Consider the following 22,857-nt stretch of genomic DNA (forward strand, 5'->3'; position numbering starts at 1 on the left):
ATATATTAAAACAATTCTTTGGGATTTTTTGCTCTGAAATTCCAAAATGAGAAACTAAATTATTTATCCCAGAGCGCAAAAATTAAATTGCTGAGAGCAATAATTTAGAAAAAAAACAATTTCTTGAAGATTGGTTTTAGAAATGTTGAGTATGGTATTGGAAACCATCTTCTTTACAAGCTTTATTGTTACCTCTGCCTTTAATATTTGCAATTGTTCTCAACACTAAACAGAATTGCATTTAAAAATTCTATGGTGCAAAACCTCGATAGTACAGAGCTGTTCATTCCATGGCAGTCAGTCAGCTGGTCCAAGCACATCCTGTCCTCATCCCAGATTCTTTCTCTCAGAGACTGAAAAAAATGCACCGACTACCCCCAATGTTTGCAGATCCTTCCTGCTGCGAATGAAAGCTGTTGGTATCATCACTTCCGAATGAAATATGGGAGAGCAGCAATCCCAGTTTGTGTGCTTTTTTCAATAAGCTGTTTTAAAAGCTAGAAAAATAATAAATGTGAATCTAGAAAATGGAGAAGAAGAAACAGATTATTTGAAGTGGCCTTAATATCTTGCAGGTTTTTCAGATGAGGACAGATCCTCTAGGAATAATTTTTTCTATAGAAGGATGTATTACTTCCTTTCATTCTCTGAAAGGAAGGAAAGCAAAGATAACTCTTCAAAGGAAAAAGTGAAACAGACCTTTGAGAATAGAATGTTTGACATAAGAACATTAGTACATTAGTATGTAAAATGTTAGATTTTTCATCTTCTGTCTCAAGGTCTTTTAAAAAGAAAAGAAAGCCAAAGCACCCTTTTGAAAGAGGACAAAAAGGATGTAAAAGCTCTGCCTTTTCCTAGCAGAACTCACAGTTCAGACCATATAGGATTATTAGATTTTTCAAACCATTTTTAAATCTGTATACTATTTATACTGAAATCCCCAAATCCAGTTACTAACTCTGAATACTGAACATTGTGTTGAGAGTTGATTTTTTACAGTAACATTTTTCATCATAAGCTGTTTAAAAATAAAGCTCTTGTGAGAGTGAATAGTTCATTGGCATAATAGTTATAGTAATAGCAATAATAATAATGTTCAAGGGAAATGAATTTATGTGGACAGGCCACCAAGATGATTAGAGGGATGCAGCACCTATCCTATGAGGAAAGGCTGAGAGAATTGGGGTTGTTCTCCCTGCAAAGGAGAAAGTTCTGGGCTGATCTAATGGCAGTCTTCCATTTCCTGAGGGGAGCCTACAAAAATAATGGAGAGGGACTATTTACAAGAGCCCAGAGTGACAGGACTAGGGGGAATGGCTTCAAACTGACAGAGGGTAGGTTTAGATTGGATATTAGGAAGGAATTCTTTACTGTGAGGGTGGTAAGGCACTGGCACAGGTTGCCCAGAGAAGTTGTGGATGTCCCATACCTGACAATGTTCAAGGCCAGGCTGGATGGGGCTCTGAACAACCTGGGACAGTGAAAAATATCCCTGCCTGTAGCGAGAGGTTGGAACCAGATGATCTTTAAGGTCTCTTCCAACTCAAACCATTCCATGTTTCTATGATATAAGCTTACCTGTCTGCTTCCTTTTTAGTTCTGTGGACTTCTTAACTTCATCTGTAGCCTCATATACATAGCAGGGAACACATGGTTCTGAAAAACGGTCATTGAGTTCACACAGTTCTGTCAGGAAATGGCATGTTTTAAAAAAATAATAAGAAAGCTATACAGCTTTTTGCCTAGGACTGTTTTATTGATAGTGCAAATGGTCATGGAGATTACAAAAGGTGCCTGCAAAGATGGAAGATAACATTGTTACAGGGAAATATCCCAAAAAGTTAAATAGGAAATGAAGAAGCAGCTCTTCCAGCACTCAGGTGCTGGAGGTCACTTTGAACAGCAAAGCCATTGTCTTCTGTGCAGGCTCTAAAACCATTTCTCTTCATCCTTCAAGGGCCCTCTCATGATCTGCTGCTGTGTCCAGAATGATGAAATTCATCCCTCTCATTTTATCAATAAGTGTGTGAGGTTGCTTTTCCATACACTTCTCTTTCGTGCACTTATAAAGACAGACTGGAGGAAATAACTGATTTCTACTAAAGGGGGTTATTCGTGGTGTTTGACCTCACCTCACTTCTGCACCAGAGTGCCGAACCATTTAAGAAAGGTGCAAGGATTTTTTTTTTTCCTCTTCCCTGATAATTCACTAAGAACCAAATTTAGGAGGAGAAATATTTAGGTGCTCCTGGTTTATAAGGGCAGCAGAAGAAATTATTTCTCATATAAAGGCACACTAACCTGGCTTGGGATTGGCCTTTTTCCTTATTTTCAGTAGAAACACAGGAAAGAAAAGATTCCTTGCACTGTGAAAGTTAACATCTCTCTCTCAACACAAATGCAGAAGATGTTGCATGTTTCATGCTAGGATTAAAGAAAAAAACCTTGTAGTTCACCCAAAGTAATTATGTTAACCAAATAAAGCCATGTAGTTAAATTATCTGTGAGTTTCCAAAGAATTTTAAAAACAAATCCACTAAACCAAATTTTTGGAATCAGCCATCCTGAGAAAGTGGTTTACTAAAATAAAGATGAGACTTTTGTTTGCTTAGAGACAGCTCCTGTCTTTCAGGTGTAGTTTCTTACTTCTTATGCAGGAAATCTAAATATTACAAGAAAATTCTTACTATTTCTTTTACTTTATAAAGCTACCGAGAAGGTTTTACTTTCTTGCACCAAAATTTCCAGCAGAGGGAGCTTTACTATTACATTTAGTTAAAAAAAAAGTTTTACTCAATATTTTTAATCCACAATTTAAAAATAATATGAGACCATTGGACATTTTTTTTTCTTTTAATGGTGTGAATTTATGGCATCTTAGTATAGAACAATTTATAATGAACAGAAAGGAAAACACTTTCCTAGAAAGAACATTTCCATATGTAGTGTTACTATTTCATCAGAGTTCCTTTGAAATTAGAAAATTCTTTTAACTAAATATGGAATATTTTTTGTTAATTCATAATCTTTCCCATTTTTTTATAATAATTTTTCAAGTGCTTTGAGTAGAATTTCTCTCACTTTTCCTTTGTTGCCTATATGCAAAAGTAAAAGGGACAGGAAACGAAATTTTAGGAAACCTCCTTTTTCCCCCAAAAAATTCTCTGTTCAAGCATGACCTCATCAAGATTTCCAAGCTTCACAATCTTCCCCTGTTGTGATGGAGTGCCAAGGATGGACACAGCAAGAAATTTATTGCTTTGGAGAAGCTCTTATTCTTTTTCCTGGCACAGACAGTCCATTAAACAGACAAAATATAAATGTGGAAAGATGATTATCCTGTCACAAGTTAACACAATTACAGTGTTCTCTGTATTTATTGCAGGGCTGATTTGGTAGCTGAACAGAATGCTGAAACCTGTTCTGTTACTGTTCCAGTCTCTTCTGCCATACAAATTACGAGGTCTTGTCTATTAAATGTCATACAATGTTCATAGAGCTAACAAGAAATTAGGATGAGGCTATTTTGAAAATGCGTATATATGTATAAACATTGTGGTCTTGAATTGATTGCCGTATACAATAGTCCCCATACGTTGGTTTAACTTTGCTTTGTGTACATAGGAACAGTGGATTATTTTGCATTTATGTTAGAAAATATATTGTACATTGAACCATTAAAAATTCTTTTCTGTTTATTCTTTAGTGCTTTGATTCCTGTTTTTTTTAAATTTTGCTTTATATTAATAATTGGTAAATGTAACTGATTAGTTGGCACATTTTTTAATTGATTAAACATTTTTATGGTGTTTATGTCAGTGGCCTTCCATTTGGCAAATAGAACTTAGGTTGTTATATAAATAAATGCATAAATCAATATACATATTAACATACTTGTTGTTAACTTTGCCTGTATAATTTCAGAGACAGATGTTTATACTTTTGGACTTGGACAATATGGGCAGCTGGGACATGGAACTCTTGTGTTTGAAAGTTCAGTACCAAAGTCTGTGAAACACTTGAAGAGGCATAAAATACGTAACATTTCATGTGGGGAAAATCACTCTGCTGTGATAGCAGGTATGGAAGTGCAAAATTCTGGAACTGCTTCTATACTGTAAAAGCTTTCTTTGTCAATGAGCAGTAGCAGACATATCCATTACTGGTTCTAAAGGTGAAATGAGCTAGTGAGAAATGTGAATTTGATAGGAATTTCTGACTCAGCCATGCCAGGCATAACTGTGTATCTCCTGGGGATTATAATCTTCTAATCATGCCTTGCTTACAAATATTCTTGTTTAGAAGCCTTTGTTTTTCTATACAGTTTAAGTCTTATTGTTTTGTTGAGACTTTTTTTTTTTTTTTACAAATTGTCTAGACCAACATAACAGTCAGTCTAAAAAAATGCATATTTTTAAATAATACTCATCTTTGAAGATCTCAAAATAATTGTTCAGGTTTTGCTTTTGGAAGGGAAATATTTCTTACTTCCACTGCCTGTTACTTTGCTTGTAATGGTTCTATACTGGTTTTGTATTGAATCTTTGTTTTAACATCCTTTTTATTCCCACACACAGAGAATGGCCTCATGTTTACTTTTGGAGATGGACGACATGGCAAGTTAGGATTTGGAGAAGAGAGTTTTACAAATCTGTTTGATCCCACTCTCTGTTACAATTTCTTGAAGTTCACAGTCCTTTTGGTAAAATGTTTCTTCATTCTTTTCAGACACCAAGATATTTATCTTTATATAAAACACATTATTAATAAGAGCTGAAATTACTTCATTCTCTAACATTTAAATAGTGGACAACACAAACTGAAGGAAAGAGGAAATTATATATCCTTAGCACAGTGTTCATTTAGTTTATAGTGCCTTTGACTTGGGCTACACACAGAGATTGCTCTTTAGGGTTTTATTCAGTACTCTTGTGCTATGGTGTTTTGGTCTTTCCAGCTGTGGTAGCTTATGAACACTATTATTTATTGCTCTTGGATGATTGGAAGTATTGGGAAATTTATATCTTTTCTGTGAACACCAGACAGTCATCTTCTCAATTTTGGCAATTTTTGTACAGTAGGATACCTTTAAATCTTAAGAAAATTTGAGGAATTGGATTTTTTTAATCCAAACCAAGCAAGAAACCAGGAGTAGTCTTTTCTTTTGAGAATTGTGTAAGGATAGTTTTTTCATCTGCTTCTTGTGGTGCAGAAGAAATAAATGTCACAGATTTGGCAGCATCAAAAATACAAACATAACTCAGGATTCAAAATAATTTGAGACAAAAATCTATTGATCACTTCTGTTTGTTTACTGGAATTACAGGTGAAGGAAGTTTTATTGGAAGCAGTGAGTGTGTTAAACCTTTTAAAAAGTGAAACCTCCGATATTTATGTAATTATATTGTGTCTACTGGAGGGTGTCAAATTTGTTTTACATTTTGCTGATTCTTGTGGTAAAGCATTTAGGTTTGAGTCACTGAAACTATCAGTATTGCTCTCATTTGACTTGTATCAAAATAATTAGCTAAAATATTTTGAAAATTAGTTGAAATATCTTTGCTATCTTCTATATCAAAATTTCCATAGGCCTGTCTTTTTTTTCTGTTCAATACAAATATATTGTATTTCACTAACTACTGAATATAAAGTGAATATAAATCACTAGTCATTAATAAATATAATTAAGTACTTTTATCTTACTGGTGTAATTAGGAACTAAATTTGGAGCCATTTGAGATGTCTTTTGCTACATTTCTTTTTATCATCTAAGCCCCTAGAGATAACTAACAAAATTGCATCCTTGCTACTTGCAAGTGAAGTAATCAGACCTTTTTTTGAGCTGCAGGTTGCTTGTGGGGGTTGTCACATGCTGGTTTTTGCTGCTCCAAGACCTAAAGGATCTGAGGTAATCTTGGAAGATTTATATGAGCCTCGTTTGACTGCTACTCTCCCTAAAATGAGTGAGGACTTTGTACTAGCAAACACTTTGCAATTATCAGCAGCACGAATGCGACGTCGAGAGAGGGTAAGTTTACAAACATTGAGAGTTGTCACACTTGTTTCAGGAAACAGAATCACTTTTAAGACAAAAATCACAGCATATACCAAGCAGTTAAATATACCTTCTTAAATTGTTTAATTTTAATGCATAATATGAAAAATATATTGATGCTGGACAAAAAAAAATAGGTATTGGTCTGATTTTGCTTATTTATTTCTGTGAAAGAGATTCAAATTGAGTTTCTAATTTTTTTTGTTGTAAAATATAGGACCCGTTTCTTTGCATTTGTTAAACTATCTTAGAAATATTTTTTTTAAAAAATAGTAAGAACATGACTCTTTTACTGTTCATTCTGTGTTCTTGAATATATTAAACGATTTCATAGTTTATAAAATATCAAAGGAGAATATTAAATGTAGCTACTTAAAATACTACTTTCTGCTCTTTTATCTCAACTACACATGCCATGTGATTTCCTTAAACAGTACAATGAATTGGGTCACTTCACTTACTTGTCTGAGAACTAACTCTACCAAAACCTGAATTTATTCTGTAAAAATGTTTTGTTGTTGTGGATTAAATACCTTTATATTATTTGAGATACTAGTTTTTCATTTTTAATAATTAAAAAATGTTCTTTTTTTCCTTTGTTTATATTTTAGGATTGCTTGAAATCATTGCATAGAGATAATCTTAAAAATCCTACTATGTACCTGCCCACTTTCTAGGACTATAAATAATTAAAATTCTAGATATTTGTTTCTAAGTTGCTTATTAAGTTGCAACACTGTATCCCCAGCTAAAAGCCAATACCACTAATAAATATGAGAGATTGCTCACATTTTGTTCTTCTACCCTTTTTCTCAATCTATCTGAAGGAAAGGTCCCCAGAGCAGTTTGTTCGAATGGCACGAACTCTGCCTCCAATGGGAAAAAGCTTCTTAAGATCTTTGTTGCCTGTGACAAGCAACACCAGCCCATTCTGGTTTTCTGCAACAAGTCATCCTAAATCTGAATCTGTGAGGGATGGAGACCATGAAAAAGGTGAAGTGTCCCCACATCTTGCTGCTGTTTTTCTGATCATCTCTCATCATTCATAAACAAATGTTTTGTTTGAACCTGAAAAAAGGTTCTGGTTCAGTCTTACCTCAGGAAGGTCTGGCAGCATACAGACATGAAAGCTGAGAAATGCAGACAAAAGTTGCCTCACACTGCTCATGTTTGCAAAATAAGTTTAAAGATTTTAGGGGAGGCTTGAGTGAAAGAAAAACAACCTATAAATTGTACCTGTGGTTCCTTAAGCCTTTAGAAATTAGATTTCACAAAAATACTGTAAGAACATGAACTACTTACTTTGTTTTCATGAAAAATAAAGGAATTACAGATGAAAAAATTTAGGAAGTGTCTTAAAGATATAGGTAATCCTACAAGGAACTTGGATAAGAAAAGATAAGAAAAGAGGTCTGCTAATTCTTACAGGACCTTTCTTCTTCACTTGGAAATACAAAAGTACACTTCACTCTTTATTATCTAAGATAATAAGGATTTATAGTATTCTAGCTAGTGGAAAAGCCTGGATAATCATAATACAGCACTGGACTTTGGCACAGATTCTCTAGAGCAGTTCTGGACTTATCTGGGTCCGTGGGCATGTGTGATTTCCTGGGAAGAACAATGCCGAAGACTGCAGAATGCAGAGCTTCTGTGTAATAGTTATCTCAGATTTACTGGGCAGACAAATCTAATTTGAAAATAATTAATTCATAGAATGAAGATGATTATTTTTAAATGTGCCAGCCTGTCCATTAGCATTTCTGGTTTCAGGAAAGCAATGCAGTGAAATTTGAATTTCCTTGAATTTCCTTTAGAGTCTTTTTAGGCCTTAAACCTCATGTCTTGTGCTGTATGAAATAATCATAGACCTGATGAGCTTAATGATATAGGGACATTTTTATAATGCTGCTTTACACTCTCTGTCTGTCCCATTACATAGATAATGTGCAATGGAGATAACATGACTGCAGCTAATTTGGTCTAATTGTTACACTGTTGTTAAAGAGATTGTCCAAAAGAATCTTTGTCCCAGGTAGTATTTAGGCTTTGAAAGCCTGAAGAAATGGTCAAAGATCTACAGTGAACTGAGACCAGATTGCTGAGTTACCTCTGTTGTTAAGGTGAAAGGAGATGGAAGTGTTTCTGCTGTGTCGGGCTAGGGAAATGAAGATTTTGAGGACTTCAGTTCTATGTTAGTAAAAGATGAATAATCTTTATTTTTTAAGAGTGGGGTGTTCTGTTTGCTATACAGTGCTTGTTCCTATGACATTTGTTCATTTCTCCCTATTTTACCTTGTAGAAAATAATCATCAAAAAGATAAACCTGATGAAGTTTCTTCAGAACAAGATTCAGATACTGAAAATATTGACAGAAACCTTGGGGATACAACTGACATCCTAAATATGGTAATATATTGCTATAATAGATCTCTAATTCAGTAATTTTTTGCAGGGGGAGACAAAGAAGCTGAATTGTGTTTCAGGTTCTAATACAGAATTCCTGGCTAGCCCAGAACATCATATGTGACACCAAAAAGTACTGACACACTGTTAAATGAGCATGTATTTTATATTATCATTACCCAATGCTAAAATATGTTTTAATTTTCCAAGTAATATTGTGATATGAGATTGAAGAAGTCCAAGTAGTGCAGTGCCTCCCCACGCTTTAGCTCTGGAAACCAGAAGAAAAAAAGAAAAGGATGATGGAGGCCACATGGTGATCTCTATCTCTGACCTTGCTTTTCTTGATGACTTCCAACAGAGAATTGCAGGAAATGAAGCAGAAGAGCATTTTTCTTGTTTTGAGAAGAGTTTTTTTAAAGCAGGTGGATCATAATAAAGGGAAGGCCAAAATCCAGACATTTTGATTATTTAGTGATCCCCCATCTTGTTCCTACATATTTCTTTTATTTAAAAAATGTGCTCACCTTATCACTTGTACAACTTTCCAAAATATTTTATTCTCTCAGCAGAAAGAAGCATGTCCTGGCCTTAGTGCAGCCACAGTTATGCTGGAGGGATTGAACATCTTACAGGAATTATTATTTGTTTGTATTTAAGAGTACTTAGTAATTTAACAGGCTGTTTGTGCATGCCATTTATTTAACATTATAAAACTTTATTTTGATTTACAAGAAAAAATGTGATCAGATCCAAAGCACAGCATGGCCTTCATTAATTTACTGAAGCATTATTTACATGTTGCACAGTTGATGTGATAGACTTCCTTCTCCTTTCCAGTTTTATATCTATGGTGAATCAATTTTTAAAAATCTAAAAAATTTTAAACATAAATTTGAAAAAAATATCCCATCGGGTAAACTTGTCAAAAAATACAAAGTAAATGGTTGCTCTTCTCTGATGAAAACAATCTTCTACAGTTTAGTACAGCATAGTTTGTATCAACTTTTCTAGACTGTGGCAACATACCCCTTATTGACACACGTGACAAGAGGAGGAAAAACCTTTAATGTCGTATTGATGATACAAATTACTGGGAACCTGAAACCAGAACTGTCCATGCTCACTGTGTTGAAAAAGAGTATAGTGGTTAAACATGAGTAGTTAACAATCAGCACCAGACAATATTATTATATTGCCATTTGGAAGAGATAATTTTCCATTTATGTGGAAGAGATAAAGGCAATAGATTCCAGGAAATTTTCCCAGGAAAATTTCTGCTGTGTAACATATTTTGAAGTGTTCTTTCAAGGCCTTGGTACCAAACTGGATGTTGAGTTGAAGGTTGTGATGACAAGGGAGTAAAGCTGGGTCTGTAACCTCACAGTGAGTGGAAGGTGGATCTCAAATGTGCCTGTGGGCTCTAAGAAAGGTCAGGGCAGTGTTAGGTGTTGACATTTGTTCACCACTCTCTGTATAAGCAGTAAATGAGGGAGTGGAAGTGAAATAGATGAGCTGAATGATCATACAGGTTTGTCTCACCCTGACTGTGCAATAATATATAAAATGTTCATAAAATAGGTCTGTTTAGTAGAATTGGGCTTTGATACTGTTTTCCACATTAAATATATTTATTTTTTAAATAGAGATCTTATTTTTTGCAGACACACGCAATGAAGTTGAATCCTGGTGACTGGTCCTTACAATTATCACCACTCCAGAAACAGAAGGTACTGTAACTAATTACATATGTGTATATTGATACTGATGTTTTAAAAAATTGCAATTCTTGTATTGTCCTAGTACTTCATTATTTTGCTTTGAGTTTTTAAAAAGGCAAATTTTATAGACCTCCACTTGCTAATTTTCTGAATATCCATGAGCTAAAATTCTAAGAAGCTGCGTGAAGGCAGAGAGAATTAGGGCAGGCACCCAGAACTCCACATATCCAGTGCAGTTTGAGATGAATCTATAATATTTCACCAGTTTAAGAAGCAAGATACTATCATATACACCTTGTAACTTCAGGTGATAGCATACATTTCTACTAGTTTGTTGCTAGGGAAAATATTTTGGGACACAGTGTAAATAAAGATTTTGTTTGCTGATATTCAACATGAAGTATATTTAAAGCAGCAACAATACCAATATTAATTATGAAATTAAAGTATTTTGTAATTCCTTCCTATTTCAGTCCTAAAGTGATCCCAGCTTTTCAGCACTTTGTTGCTGAAAAAGAGCAACAAACTTTATTTAATTAAAATTTTATTTTAGATTTTTAAAGCTATTATGAATAATTTGTAAATAAATGCAAAATTTAAAGCAAAAAGACAACAGATTTTCAAACTTCTTAGAAAGGGCATACCAGTGAGGGCATCAGAAGATTTCCAAAGGAGGAAGGTGTAAGAGAACTGTAATAATTTCCTTCTGCTTGCACAGCCTCATTCATTGCCCCTGCTCTGCTTTATGGGATGTGTTACTGGCAATTCTTACTGCATTTCCTTGGATAGTGAGAAAGGTGTAGCACTACATTCATCATTAACAGGATGTTACATTCTTCTGATATGTGCACTTGCAAATTCCTTTCATCAGAAATATTCTACCTTTTATGCTGTCTTTTAATCCCCTCACAAGTTGTTTCTTTCCTTGTTCAGACGCTTTTGTAACATTTTGCTTTCGCTGTCATTTGTCTTTAATGCTTCTTTTCTTTCTTTTTACTTTTCTGCTTCTCATGTGGAATAGAAGAACAATAAAAATGTGAAACTGAAAAGAGATGGTAAGGGTGGGCTGAAAAACAAGGATTCTGATTTCACAAAGGAGGGCTCAATGTTAGAGTCTGGCTCTTCACAAAAGCAGTCCTCACTTTCAGAGTCACCTGGACAAGATTTAGAAAAGAGTAGTGCCTTTCTAGGGAAACCTTTGGCCAAGAAAAGTACAAAGAAGGGTAAATCTGAGCATGCACAAAGTGATACAACTTTGAAAAGTGGTGCTCCAGAAATTACTGTGGACAAAAATATATTAGTGAAACGGGGAAAAGAGTGTGTGGAAAATCTTGAATTTTTCAGGGAGGATGCAGCATATAATCTTCCCACTGAAAATCAAATTCTGACTGAAAGAATAAATTCTTCCAATAAAAAGCCAAAAGCTGGTAAATCTAAGCAATCCCTTAAAATAGAGGTACTTCCTTCTGCTCCCAGGGATCAGCCCCAGACTGATTCATTAACTGTACAAGAATACAGTCCTGTTGAAAAGAAAGGGAGCCAAAAAACAACAGAAAGTCAAAACAAAATAAAGGATGGTGTTGAAAAATCTGACAAGTGTGAAAGGATAAATGTCACAGGGGAAGAAAGTAGTGCAGAACAGAAGGGGCTTAAAAAAAAGCATCAGATTTTGAAACAAATATCTGTAACTTCATCATCATCTTCAACTGAAGAAAGTACTAATGGTCTCCAAAAATATATACTTAAGGAAGAGATCAGCTATGAACACAGAATTGTTCAGAGGTCAAGGACAACAGTGACACATCTGGACTTAGAAAAAGACAGTGAGATTGAGGACATGCAAGCTACAAACACTGAGAAAGAATGTGTAGAACAGACTGAAATAAAAAGCCTGAATAAGGAAGAAACAAGCTCTGATGCTAAATCTGATGCAGACAGGCCATTAGAAATTAAGAATGAGGAGGACTCTGATCAGGAGCAGGAGAGTGAAGGCAGTGAAAAGGATGCAAGTGAAAAAGAAAAACTGGATGAAACAATTGACAGTGAAGGTAAACTAGGAGAGGAAGAAGAGAGTGAAGTGAAAAAAGATAGAGATGAAATTTCAGTAGAAAAAGATGAAGAGGAAAATGATAATGAGGAAGAAAATGAAAGAGAGGAACCCCAGGCTGAAAGAGACAGTGAGAATGAGGGTGCAGAGGAGACTGAGGAGCTCAATCAGCAAGATGGCAAACATCAAGGAGATGAGCAAGGCAGGTTGATGGAGGAAGAAGAAATGGTGAGTGAGGGAGAAAAGGAGGATATGGAGGAGAAGTATGAGAAAGAGGAAGGCACTGAAAAAGAGGAACAGGTAAAAAGTGAGGTAAGAGATGAGAGTGAGGAAGAAGGGGAAGATAGAGAGGGAGAGGAAGGAAAAGAGGTAGAGGCAGAAGAGGAAGGAGAAGATAAAAAGGAAGATGAAGAAGAAAACAAAGAAAAGGAGAATGTAAAAGACAAAGAGGGTGAAGAGGAGGATTTTGGAGACTCTTTGGCAGGGAAGGAAGAAGAGGTATCTGAAGAAGAACAGGATGAGGAAGATGCAAATACAAAAATGAAGGAAGTGGGTGAGGATGGAGTGGAAGAAGGAAAAGATGGGGAGGATGAAATGGAAGAGGAAAGAGAAGATAAGAAAGAGGAGGGAACAGAAGCAGAAGAGGAGGAGGGGGAAGAAGATGAAAAGGAAGAAGAAGAGGAGGGAAATGAAGAGGAAGGGGAAGATAAAGACAAGGGAGAAGGAGTGGAAGAAGATGAGGGAGTAGGGGAGGAAGAAGAGACTGTTGGAGAAGATGAGGGAGAACAGGGAGTGGAAGAAGAAGAGGAAGATGAGGAGGAAGAAGTGGAAGCAGAGAGAGTGGAAGAAGAGGGGGATGAGGAAAGAGTAGAGGAAGAAGAAGAGGTAGAGGAGGGAGAAGAGGGAGGACAGGAAGGAGGGGAAGGGGAAGAGGAGGAAGAGGGTGAAGAGGAAGAAGAAGAAGAAAAAGAGGAAGAGGGAGAGGAGGAAAAAGAGGAAGAGGGAGAAGAGGAAAAAGGGGAGGAGGGGGAGGAGGAAGAAGAAGAAGAGGAAGAGGGGGAAGAAGAAAAAGGAGAAGAGGATAAGGAGGAAGAAGAAGAGGGTGAGGGGGGAGAAGGTGAGGAAGAAGAAGGGGAAGAAGGAGATGAGGAGGAAGGGGATGTAGGAGAGGAGGAAGAAGAGGATGAGGAAGAAGGAGATGAGGGTGAGGAGGAAGAAGGAGAGGAAGAGGAAAAAGCAAAAGATAAACAGAAAAATTATAGTAGTAAACTTCCAGAAAAGAAAAGCAAACCCAGGAAGCCAGAAAAGGCAGAACGTACTGCTTTACCAAACAGCTCTAAACAAAACATGAAATCCAAACGTCATGTAGCAAATGGTTTACATAATTCAGAAAAGTTTTGGAACAATGTGCTACCTCATTATTTAACACTAAAGTAGCATGGACTACTGGAGATACATATTAAGCCTATTCAGGAAATAGATTGATTTTTATTACTTGGAAGAAACTTTTCATGGAACTAAAGCATACTATTATGCATATAAGTGCCAATTTCTTGAGAAAGACTGAAGAAAATGTTTAGATTTAGGACACTTTTATGAGAGAAATCATACTTTACTGATACAATCATTTTCACAATCATGTTTATCATGTACATATGATATATAAAAAAAACTAATTGCTGAGGAGGTAAACTGTGTTTGCCTCTTAATCAAAGTGTAATGTCATGCTGACAAATTACTTATACATTGTAACAGTGTAACCTTTGCCTTTGGATCAGCAATACACCAATTTCAGTTACAAGACAGTTTACTTGATAATGTGCCTTACGTGAAAGAAGTTTCAGTTAATTAGCAAATGTAGCTATTTTTAAATGTTGGTATCACTCCTTAATTTATTCCCCCTACTTTTATTCTGTTGCTACATTGGTAAAATGTTCGAGTACTTAAAGAAAGGACAAGTTGCCAAATTTACATGGGTCAGCAGATGGGAGGTAAATGGAAATGCAGGCCTGGGTAAGTGATGACCCTGGGACTTTTCAAGGGCCTTAAGGCTGACTTCTTATTTTGGTGTCAGTGCACAATTCTGTGCAAAAAGAAAAGACACACAGAGATCTCAGAATCTGGCCTAGATTACTTTGAAGTTCAGGGATAAGTTTTGAATATCACACTTGGTGATTAGATAGAACTAAGAATTTGAAATAGACATCTCTAAAACATTTTTTATTTGTTTATATTGTGCAATACACAAAAGATTCTGTATCTGCCTACAAAAGACTACATCACACTAGTCCTCTAACTCTGAGGTACTCCAGAAGGGGGAATACATGTTTTCAGGATCAGAGCCAAAGCTTCTCCTCATTGGAGGAGATTTATGGTTTTCCCTCCTAAAAAAAATCCTATCTGTAATCTCTGAAAAGAGGTAAACCAACAAGCCAGATGGAATAGTAAAGGAAGTGGCAAGAAAGTCTGAATTCAAATTGGAAAAGACAAAGTTAATACTTATAGAATTTCTTTAAAATACTCAAACAAATCTTGTAAATTGTTTTTGTAAGATAATGCATCACTCCTTCAACCATTAGGGACTGAACTGGCAAATGAAGAGATAGGGACTCATCATGCAGCATTGTTACTTGAATATTATGCCAGTGGGTGGTCTGAGAAATTTTTGTAAACAGATGTCAGTATTGACATTCTCTAGAAAAGTAGTTATTTAAACCCTACCTGAAAAATGAGGAGAGAAGAAGAAAGAAATCAATATGAGTAAATGTCATTCAGTAAAACTGTGAATGGAATCAATATGTATGTTGAGATTACGAAACATTTTAATTTTTTTTTTTTGTAAGATACTGGCATTAAACGATCTTTGACACGACGTCTCCAGAATCTGTTGTCTAAAAAGCCTGTTGTAGATCAGTAGTTTGCCAGTATATCCTATTCCTGCCTCAATCACCCCTTCCATGTACTGCATTTGAAGGTAAGATCACTTCAGTCACATGCTGTGCCTAACTACAGCAAAAAGTTACCCCAGTGACTGTAGTTTGTCCCTGTGAAATTTGTTTCAAACTTTGGGATTCTCTGGAACACATTGTCTTGACATCAGCATGTGTCTTTGGAGCAGGGTAAGTATTCTGTTAGAGAACATTTATCAGTTAAATGCCCTTCCCAAGAAATCAGCTCTCTCTAACAATAGTCATTGGGTATTTTGTCACTGCGCTGTGTTATCACTGAACTCCTCTGAAAACACTTTCCTTTGAAAGTAAGTGGAGCTGTGATGTGTTATTTTGTATTTCTTAGAAAAGATTAGGATGCTACTGTGATTAAACTTAGAGTAGTATTGAAAACTATTTTTATAGCCCTAAAACTGGGTTTCTTGGATATGGCATCTAATTCTTTGTGGTTGTAGAATTCGAGGTTGGAAGAAAACTGGGCTGTGAAGAATGAAACAACCCTGTTATTTCTGGTGAAAAATATTTCGTAGAGAAAGGGAGAGAGAAAAAAGCATTTTAAAGCAATTGATATCCAATTCCACATAGGAATGGCCCTTCATTTACTGTTTGGTTGCAGCATTTGATGTAAGTTCTTAGGCAAAGGAGGACTATTTGTTGTTTACCTCTTAACATATGCGATAGCAGAAAGATTTCCAAGAGAGTAAAAGAAGCCAACTTATGGGAATCTCCTCTTCTTTGTTTTGTCTGGATGAAAATTCATTGATTTGAGAACTGATTTTATGTGGTTTTGTGGAATATTCCTGTGGTAGGGGAAAAGCAGAGCTTTACTCCAGCACTTCTAAGGGTTTTCCACAGACTCGTTACATAAATTGTGCTCTGTGCCAGTTTTTCTGGGCTTTGAGGGGACTTTAGAACTCCATTAGCATAACGAATGGAATTTCATTTAGTTTGACTCATTCTGGTTTATAAAGTTTGCTACTTGTGGTTTTGTGAAAATTCAGTATATCCTTGGTATTTATTATGGCATACAAAGAGATTTATATGCAGTACTGAAGAGACATGACAGAAATAGTCCTGAGTTATTTTTTAATAGAGAAAAAAAAAATTCCTACATTAGAGAGAAAAAACAGACAATTGCCCAGACCAAAGATCTGCCCATCTTTTTTCTACCAGTGACTACTGGTGAGTGCCTGGGGGGAAAAAAAAAATTAGAATATTAGAGTAGCACAAACATGTGCTGTTACTTTGCCCTTGTAATAATTCAGTATAATGAATATATTCAGCATTTTCAATTTGTAGTTCAACAGATATATGTATTACATTTAGCATCCATTTTCTTCACAAAAATTTCTTTCTATCACTTTTGAACCTGTTTAGCACGTTTTGGAAAATAATTCTTAGATTTCTTTAGACATTATTTGGAGAAGCAATTCCTCTTTTTCTTTTGCGTCATTTGATGTCTTTGTATTCTTGTACTAGAAAAAATAGCATTTCTTCTCTCTTCATGATTTATTCCCTAATGATTGTCATGTGGAAACACTTCAGTTCTGTGGTTTAAGTGGTTTATTGATTTATTAATTACAGTTCACCAGCAATCAACCACCTCCATGTTTAATTCAAGAGCAGCAACACAGCCGTTGACAAGAAGTCTGGACATCCTTAAAGTGTTAATAAGCACCTGTGAATTTCTAGGCACCCCCCTGCAGCTCAGCTCAGAAGTTTGAATCTCCTGCACAGCCTCACAGACATTCACAGAATTTCAGATGCCCCTGCTACCTTTTGCAGCAGGTATCCAATACAAACACCTTTGGGACTTTCAGAGGGATGAGGTGCAGCTCTGCTGCTGCCTCCTCACAGCTCTGCTTAGAGGTGAGGATGCTCTGAGTGCCTTTGGAATATTCTGTAGCACAGCTCTTCTCCTGTGCCTGCAAAATTTCAGCTGGACATATCAAACCTTTTATTCAGATAGTAATTCTCTTTGCATAATTGATGCTGAATAACAAAAATGTCCTTCTCCAAACTACATAAAATATCTAGGTTTCACTCATTATTTTTTGTTCCAGTTTCTTACCTGGATGAGTACATGGATATTCTTTAGAACAAGGCCTTTCAGAATTATTCAGAAAGGACATCTAGTTTTTGTTTTCATTGCTTTTAGGGTTTTCTTTTCCTCCTAGTTTTTCTTACCTTTAGGCATCTTTTAATAAAAATTTTAGCTTATTTTCTCCCAAGATGACACTACTTCTAGATCTTATCTCTCATATAACATTAAGGATCTGTAAAACGGACAAAATAGGGCAAAGTAAATGTCAAAGAGTAATTTTTCATCTAATTTCTAATTGTGGAAGTGACATTGTTTAGTATTGTGGCATTCAGACATGAGCAACTGAGCAAATTCTTTGCTTGCACAAATGGCAAACCCATAGTGCTCAGTACTTTACTGAGCATTTTTGGGGTCCAACGTCACTCACTGAGCTGTAACATTCTTATACACTTATTTATGTTTTAATGGAGACAGGAGAGGTTAACTTTTTGCATATTGAAAGGATTTTGGAGAGACAGCTTTGGCATCAGAAAATTGCATTGCAGAGCATAAAAGAGGTTTTATTTTTCTATTGCCAAAAGAAGAAGCAAGTACACTTAATCGCTCTCTTTTTTTTAAGGATTTATGATAATGCTCATTGCTTTTTTGCTTGTCAACCTCATGCTATAATAATTTAAACAAATATTAATACTGCTATCTCAAAGCCCCATGCTTAGTTATGAAAATAATTCTTATTAGGGCCCTGAAATGTCTAGTGTAAAAATATTTGCCATTCTGGTGTTCTTATTTCTCCAGCATTTCAAAATCAGAAATGACTCTTTGGGTCTGTTGTGGGTTGCAGGGCTGTCTGCTGGACTGTCCCAGGTTCAATGGTATGGATTTAGAGCCTTATAATTTGTCATGACTGCCACAACTTTCACACAGAGTCTCATTTGTGGTTTGTGTGAAATGTAAAATATTTTTGCTGTCATATGGTAAATGTGTGAGAGAGAAACGAAGATGGTTCTAAAAAGAATTTTATATTAAACAAAGCCTTTATCTGCACCTTTTTTGCAAGGGTATAGATCACAGTACTACTGAAGAGTAATATTTCAAACCTCCTGTGTACGGTGTTAGTACAAGTGCCTGTGCTGTTTGACTGGAAAGTGAACAATAAATACCAGCCTAAAAGGAGCTTGTGAGCCACCCTGGCAGAGCCTGGCTTTCTTACAGGAAATATAAAATACTTCACTTTCATTCTATCCAGCATTTATCCAAGGCACAAAACTACTTTCATAATTAGAAACACAGCAGCAGAACTGCTGCAAAATTTAACCTCTCTTACAAAGCACTTCATTATCATCTGTGAAGAGAAAAAGAACAAAGCACACCTGAATGTGTCTTGTATCAAGGGCACAGAAAGAAATCAAGGGCACAAAAAGAAGTCAAGGGCACAGAAAGAAGTCAAGCTTTAAAGCCAGGCTTGCAGTGGCTGAGGGAGAATTTCCACAATGCTGGCATGCATGGAGAAGAATTCCATGGGAAGCTGGTGGCACTTGCATTACTGAGTTGGGTGTGCCTTGAAAAATCTATGAAATGAGAATGAGCTTAAAGATTAGCGATAGTTGTGGAAAATTTACCACTTTTATATCAGAGTATTTTGAAATGGGGGCTCTCCCCTGAGACCCAGTCTTGAAGTCTGTGGAGATTTAGAAATGACTCAGGGACCAGCTCTTTGAGGAATGTACAGAGCCAGAGAATCTCAAAAAAACCTTCCTGCCTGCTTTGGTGATTTGGCAAAAATTTGCCTTTACCAGTATTTTTATCAAAGCACTGAACAAAACCCAGCATGATTAAGGCAGGATTTTAATGAAAAGTACAGGATTTGGGAGAGACATGCATTACTCTAAGCTATGTGGACAATAAAAGCAGAAAGTAGTGACTGTCCTCATTCACTTGCAAAAATATGGCAGCTGCATGACAAACTCCAGACACTATTTTTTTTTTTCTATAAGGATTTGGAAAATATGCACAATCTGCATCCAAGTGTGGGCCAATATTCCCAAGTAATTTTTTTTTCTCTGTGTCTGCTAGCATTAAGAATTCATTTTATACAGCATAATATCTTCCAGAGACACAGTAAGTTTTTTAGATAACACCAAGATATTCTGGCATTGGTCATTATATTTCTCCTCTTTTGCTTAAGTACCCAGGAGTTATTTTGGTATGCTGTTTCTGAGTGGCTGCATATTAGATGGGAGTTATTTTGGTATGCTATTTCTGAGTGGCTGCATATTAGATGGTATTTACGTTATTGTGTAAAATGCTTCCTAAGAGGTTATACTTGATGTAAACAGTCTCTAACTTGTTTTATGGTTTTCACAAAACACCTTAAAATTATTTCTAGTTCTATAGAAGGGGTGTTTTCCCCTTTTTGCTTGGAAATTTATATTTTGTATCTGTTCTCAAAAGAAAGAAAACTTTTATGAGAAGGTAACTGGTTTGTATATGAAAGCTGTAGTACATCTGAGCTATTTCTGATGTTGACTCTTCTTGGGGAATAAACAAAAAATATGTTCTGAGTTGCTAGGAGGAGAAACCTTTAGATAACTCCATTTAAATTTGTAGTGAAAAACTGAAAGTACAAATATTTCTTCAGAATGTAGTTTTAATTTACAATTTTATACATTGGTAAGCAGTTGTTTTTATTTGCAGAAGAATGCAGAGATATATCTTTCTCCATGTACACCTACAGCAGAAAGCTGGCAAACCATAGAATAATTACACCAAAGCCAACTGAAATTATCTTTACGAGAATGCCCTCAAAAATTACTGGCTATTCTGTGTAATAAATGCCAGTGTGCAATCTGAGGATGACACCTAAAGCCTTGGTTAATAAGTGTAATCCAATTAATCCTCTTAATGCAAAGTATGTGCACTCTCAGCCTGTTACAAAAGTGCACAGGTCTGTGAAGACTTGTAGGTTGTTGTGTTCAGCTAAATAGTAAATAAAATAAAATATGTAGCCAAGTATGGGCCAAAAACACTTAATGGAAAATAGATCTGTTCAGTCAGTCTCTACCAATACCATTTTCAGCTGTGTATTCACTGTTTTATCCCAGGGTGATGCCATCCTGTTGGAGGGCACTGTTGTGGTAATTAGTCACCACGTGTCCAGGGTAATCAGTGTCTCACTATGTGGCAACTGTTACTTCAATGTTTCTTCCATCATATTTACAAGAAGGCATAGCTATCTTTAAAGTTCAGTTTTTGACATTTAACAATGGAAACTCTTGTCTGACATAAACCTGGTTTCCAGTGGTTTCCCTGCACAGTCTGCCTGAAATTACAAGTGCAGCATTGCCTTAGTTTTCCAGGATACTCACACAACAGCAGCATTAAGGGAGTGTAATAAGTATCAGGTAATCCATGTTAAGTGCTCTTTACATAAAATTGTGTAATTGGGAAACCAATATAACCTAGCAGAAGCCTAGGTGTTAACTTTTAGATAAGTTATGGTAGGCTCCGCTTTTTACTGGAAATTCTTGTAAGTGTATTTAGCTGAGCTTTTCTGTTTGTCTCCATGACAATATATAAGGAAAGCTTAGTTTGACTGCCTTGTAAGTGGAAGGATAAGCTGCTAAATCTCTCATTTGAGTACTCACATCTTTGAATTTTGTCAGTCTTTAAACTGGACAGCTTTCTTTAATAATCATCAAAGTGAAGGATATTTCTCTAAGGCTTAGAGTAGCTGAGCCAATAACTTCTCTATATTAATAGCTACAAAGTGAAAGCCAGTTCAAATACCTGATGACAAGTGGCTAACACTCTGTGGACTTTAAGGTGTTAAGCTGTCTCTGGAACTGCTTAGTAAAACTGCACAGTATGAATCTTAGCTTTGCTAACAGTTTTGTCAGGCAGAATTTCCAGTCACTTCACATCAGATGCCTTGACACCCTGATCAGTATCAATAAAATGTTACATGTCTACCATCCGTGTACCTCCAACCAACAAATGGTAAACTGAGTTGTTTGGTTTTGTTTTTGGGTGAATTTCCCCAGCATGGACAGGTCAGGAGTCACATGGATGAGCACTATGATTTTGGAGAGCAGAAAGACAGCTAGCATAGGATATGATTCCTCTGCCTGTTCCTCTTCAGTCCTGCATCAAAGTAAGAAGATAGTCTGTAGAATGTGTTTTGTATTTGTCTTTACTAGTGCCCCAGAAAGGGAGCACTGTTCAGGCCCATATGAAGCATTTTGCCCATTGCCCAGCCTCCTTGGACCTAACACCCACATACTCAGAGTTCTTCTACTTCATAGGGAAATTCCTGTTTGGTATTCACACCATCCATTTATCCTGTAGACATGTAAAAGGGCCATGAGAATGGTTTTGGGCATGTCAAGCTAATCAGCTGGGCAGGTAATGGAGAAATCTGTTCCTTAAATGATTAAAAACTCTGCTAAGAAATTGCTGGTTTATTGCTGCTTGGCAGAACAGCACACAGGAACAGACATGTAGCTACCTACCTACCTCGTTCTCAACTCTCTTTAATAAGCTTTGCTGTGGATTTTTAACAGTTTCCACAGCAACTGGAAATAGAAACATCTCTATAAACCAGAGCTTCCTAGAACTCTCCACTTCAAGTGGTACACATAGTAATTTCAGCTTTCTTCATCACTGAGTTTTCACCAGATTTTTAAAAGATCTGCAGCTAAATTTGTCCCATCAGTGGTTTTGAGATTTTCTTCCCTAAAAATATAAAATGCTTGTGGCAAACATTATTTTGACTTATTGAGAAGATGTGGAAAGATACCATAAGCCTTCCCTTCTGAAATGCTAATTATGAGCAGCCCATCTGCCAGAGCTGTTTCCATAAACTAAGCAGGAGGGGTCCACAATGAAACAATTACAGAATTACAGAGAAACTTAGTTTGCAGCTGTTGTTTGAGCAAGAGATACTGAGATATCTCTCAGTCTTCAATGAGACTTTTAGCCAGAGCACGGCACTAGGTGAGACAACAGTAGAGAACAGAGTGAAGTTTTTTCCCCCCCTCTCCTGTGGACATAGGACCAACCACATTTTTATAGCGAATTCTGAAAAGAAATGTCTTTATTCTGTATTAATCTGCCCAAAGAAAAGCCATCTGCAGCCATCTTAGCAGAAGACAGTTATTCCCACTGAGTTATACCCACTAAGGCAATACTTCTACCAAAACTAGTGCAAGTAAGGTCATTTATCCCCATAAGCTTGGAAACAGGAAATTTATGTTTAAGAATATCTAGTTATGAAGGTCTGGATTTAAAGGAAAACCAGAATAAATGCGTGAAAAAAAAATCAGCAAAGACAGCTCTACAAAAATCTTTGTAGTGTGTTAAATCTGCAAGGTTATATTTTCTAGGCTGCTGTTCTGCTGTACTGATTTATTATACTAGAGGTACAAAATGTTTAAAACTGTTTCATAGTAACAACCAAGGTTTTTTTCCTTGAAGAAACTGGAACCTCAAGCCTAAATGAAACCAGTTTGAAACATTTCACTTGTATTTTCTTTACTACTTTTGACTTTCTGTGACCTTGGCCCAGACAGCTTCTCTGTGTCTCCACTTTAGAGGTATTGAAGGTATTCTTTCAGCATTATCTTTCTATGAAAAAGGAA

The 22,857-nt window shown here is 36.1% G+C and overlaps 2 protein-coding genes across 5 annotated transcripts in view; both read left to right on the plus strand.

Annotated features, from left to right (window-relative positions):
• RPGR (retinitis pigmentosa GTPase regulator) overlaps positions 1-22,857 on the plus strand; it is a 53,111-nt gene that overhangs the window by 23,445 nt on the left and 6,809 nt on the right. For all 4 annotated transcript variants that reach the window (XR_014589333.1, XR_014589334.1, XM_083855016.1 and 1 more), the window contains exons 8-13: positions 3,925-4,080; positions 4,578-4,702; positions 5,849-6,028; positions 6,883-7,048; positions 8,358-8,464; positions 10,126-10,191. Coding sequence is in view for 2 of the 4 variants with exons in the window: in XM_083855016.1 (XP_083711142.1) it covers positions 3,925-4,080; positions 4,578-4,702; positions 5,849-6,028; positions 6,883-7,048; positions 8,358-8,464; positions 10,126-10,191 (800 nt within the window). In the remaining 2 variants the exon portion in view is untranslated. The remainder of the gene's footprint in view (positions 1-3,924; positions 4,081-4,577; positions 4,703-5,848; positions 6,029-6,882; positions 7,049-8,357; positions 8,465-10,125; positions 10,192-22,857) is intronic.
• LOC310905768 (uncharacterized protein) lies at positions 11,288-13,841 on the plus strand (the record flags this gene model as incomplete). Its single annotated transcript, XM_083854461.1, has 1 exon — positions 11,288-13,841. One exon carries the CDS (start codon positions 11,288-11,290, stop codon positions 13,664-13,666), a length of 2,379 nt encoding a protein of 792 aa, XP_083710587.1. The 3' UTR covers positions 13,667-13,841.

The sequence above is a fragment of the Zosterops lateralis genome, assembly GCF_965231275.1.
Source record: "Zosterops lateralis genome assembly, chromosome: 2".
NCBI lineage: Eukaryota > Metazoa > Chordata > Aves > Passeriformes > Zosteropidae > Zosterops > Zosterops lateralis.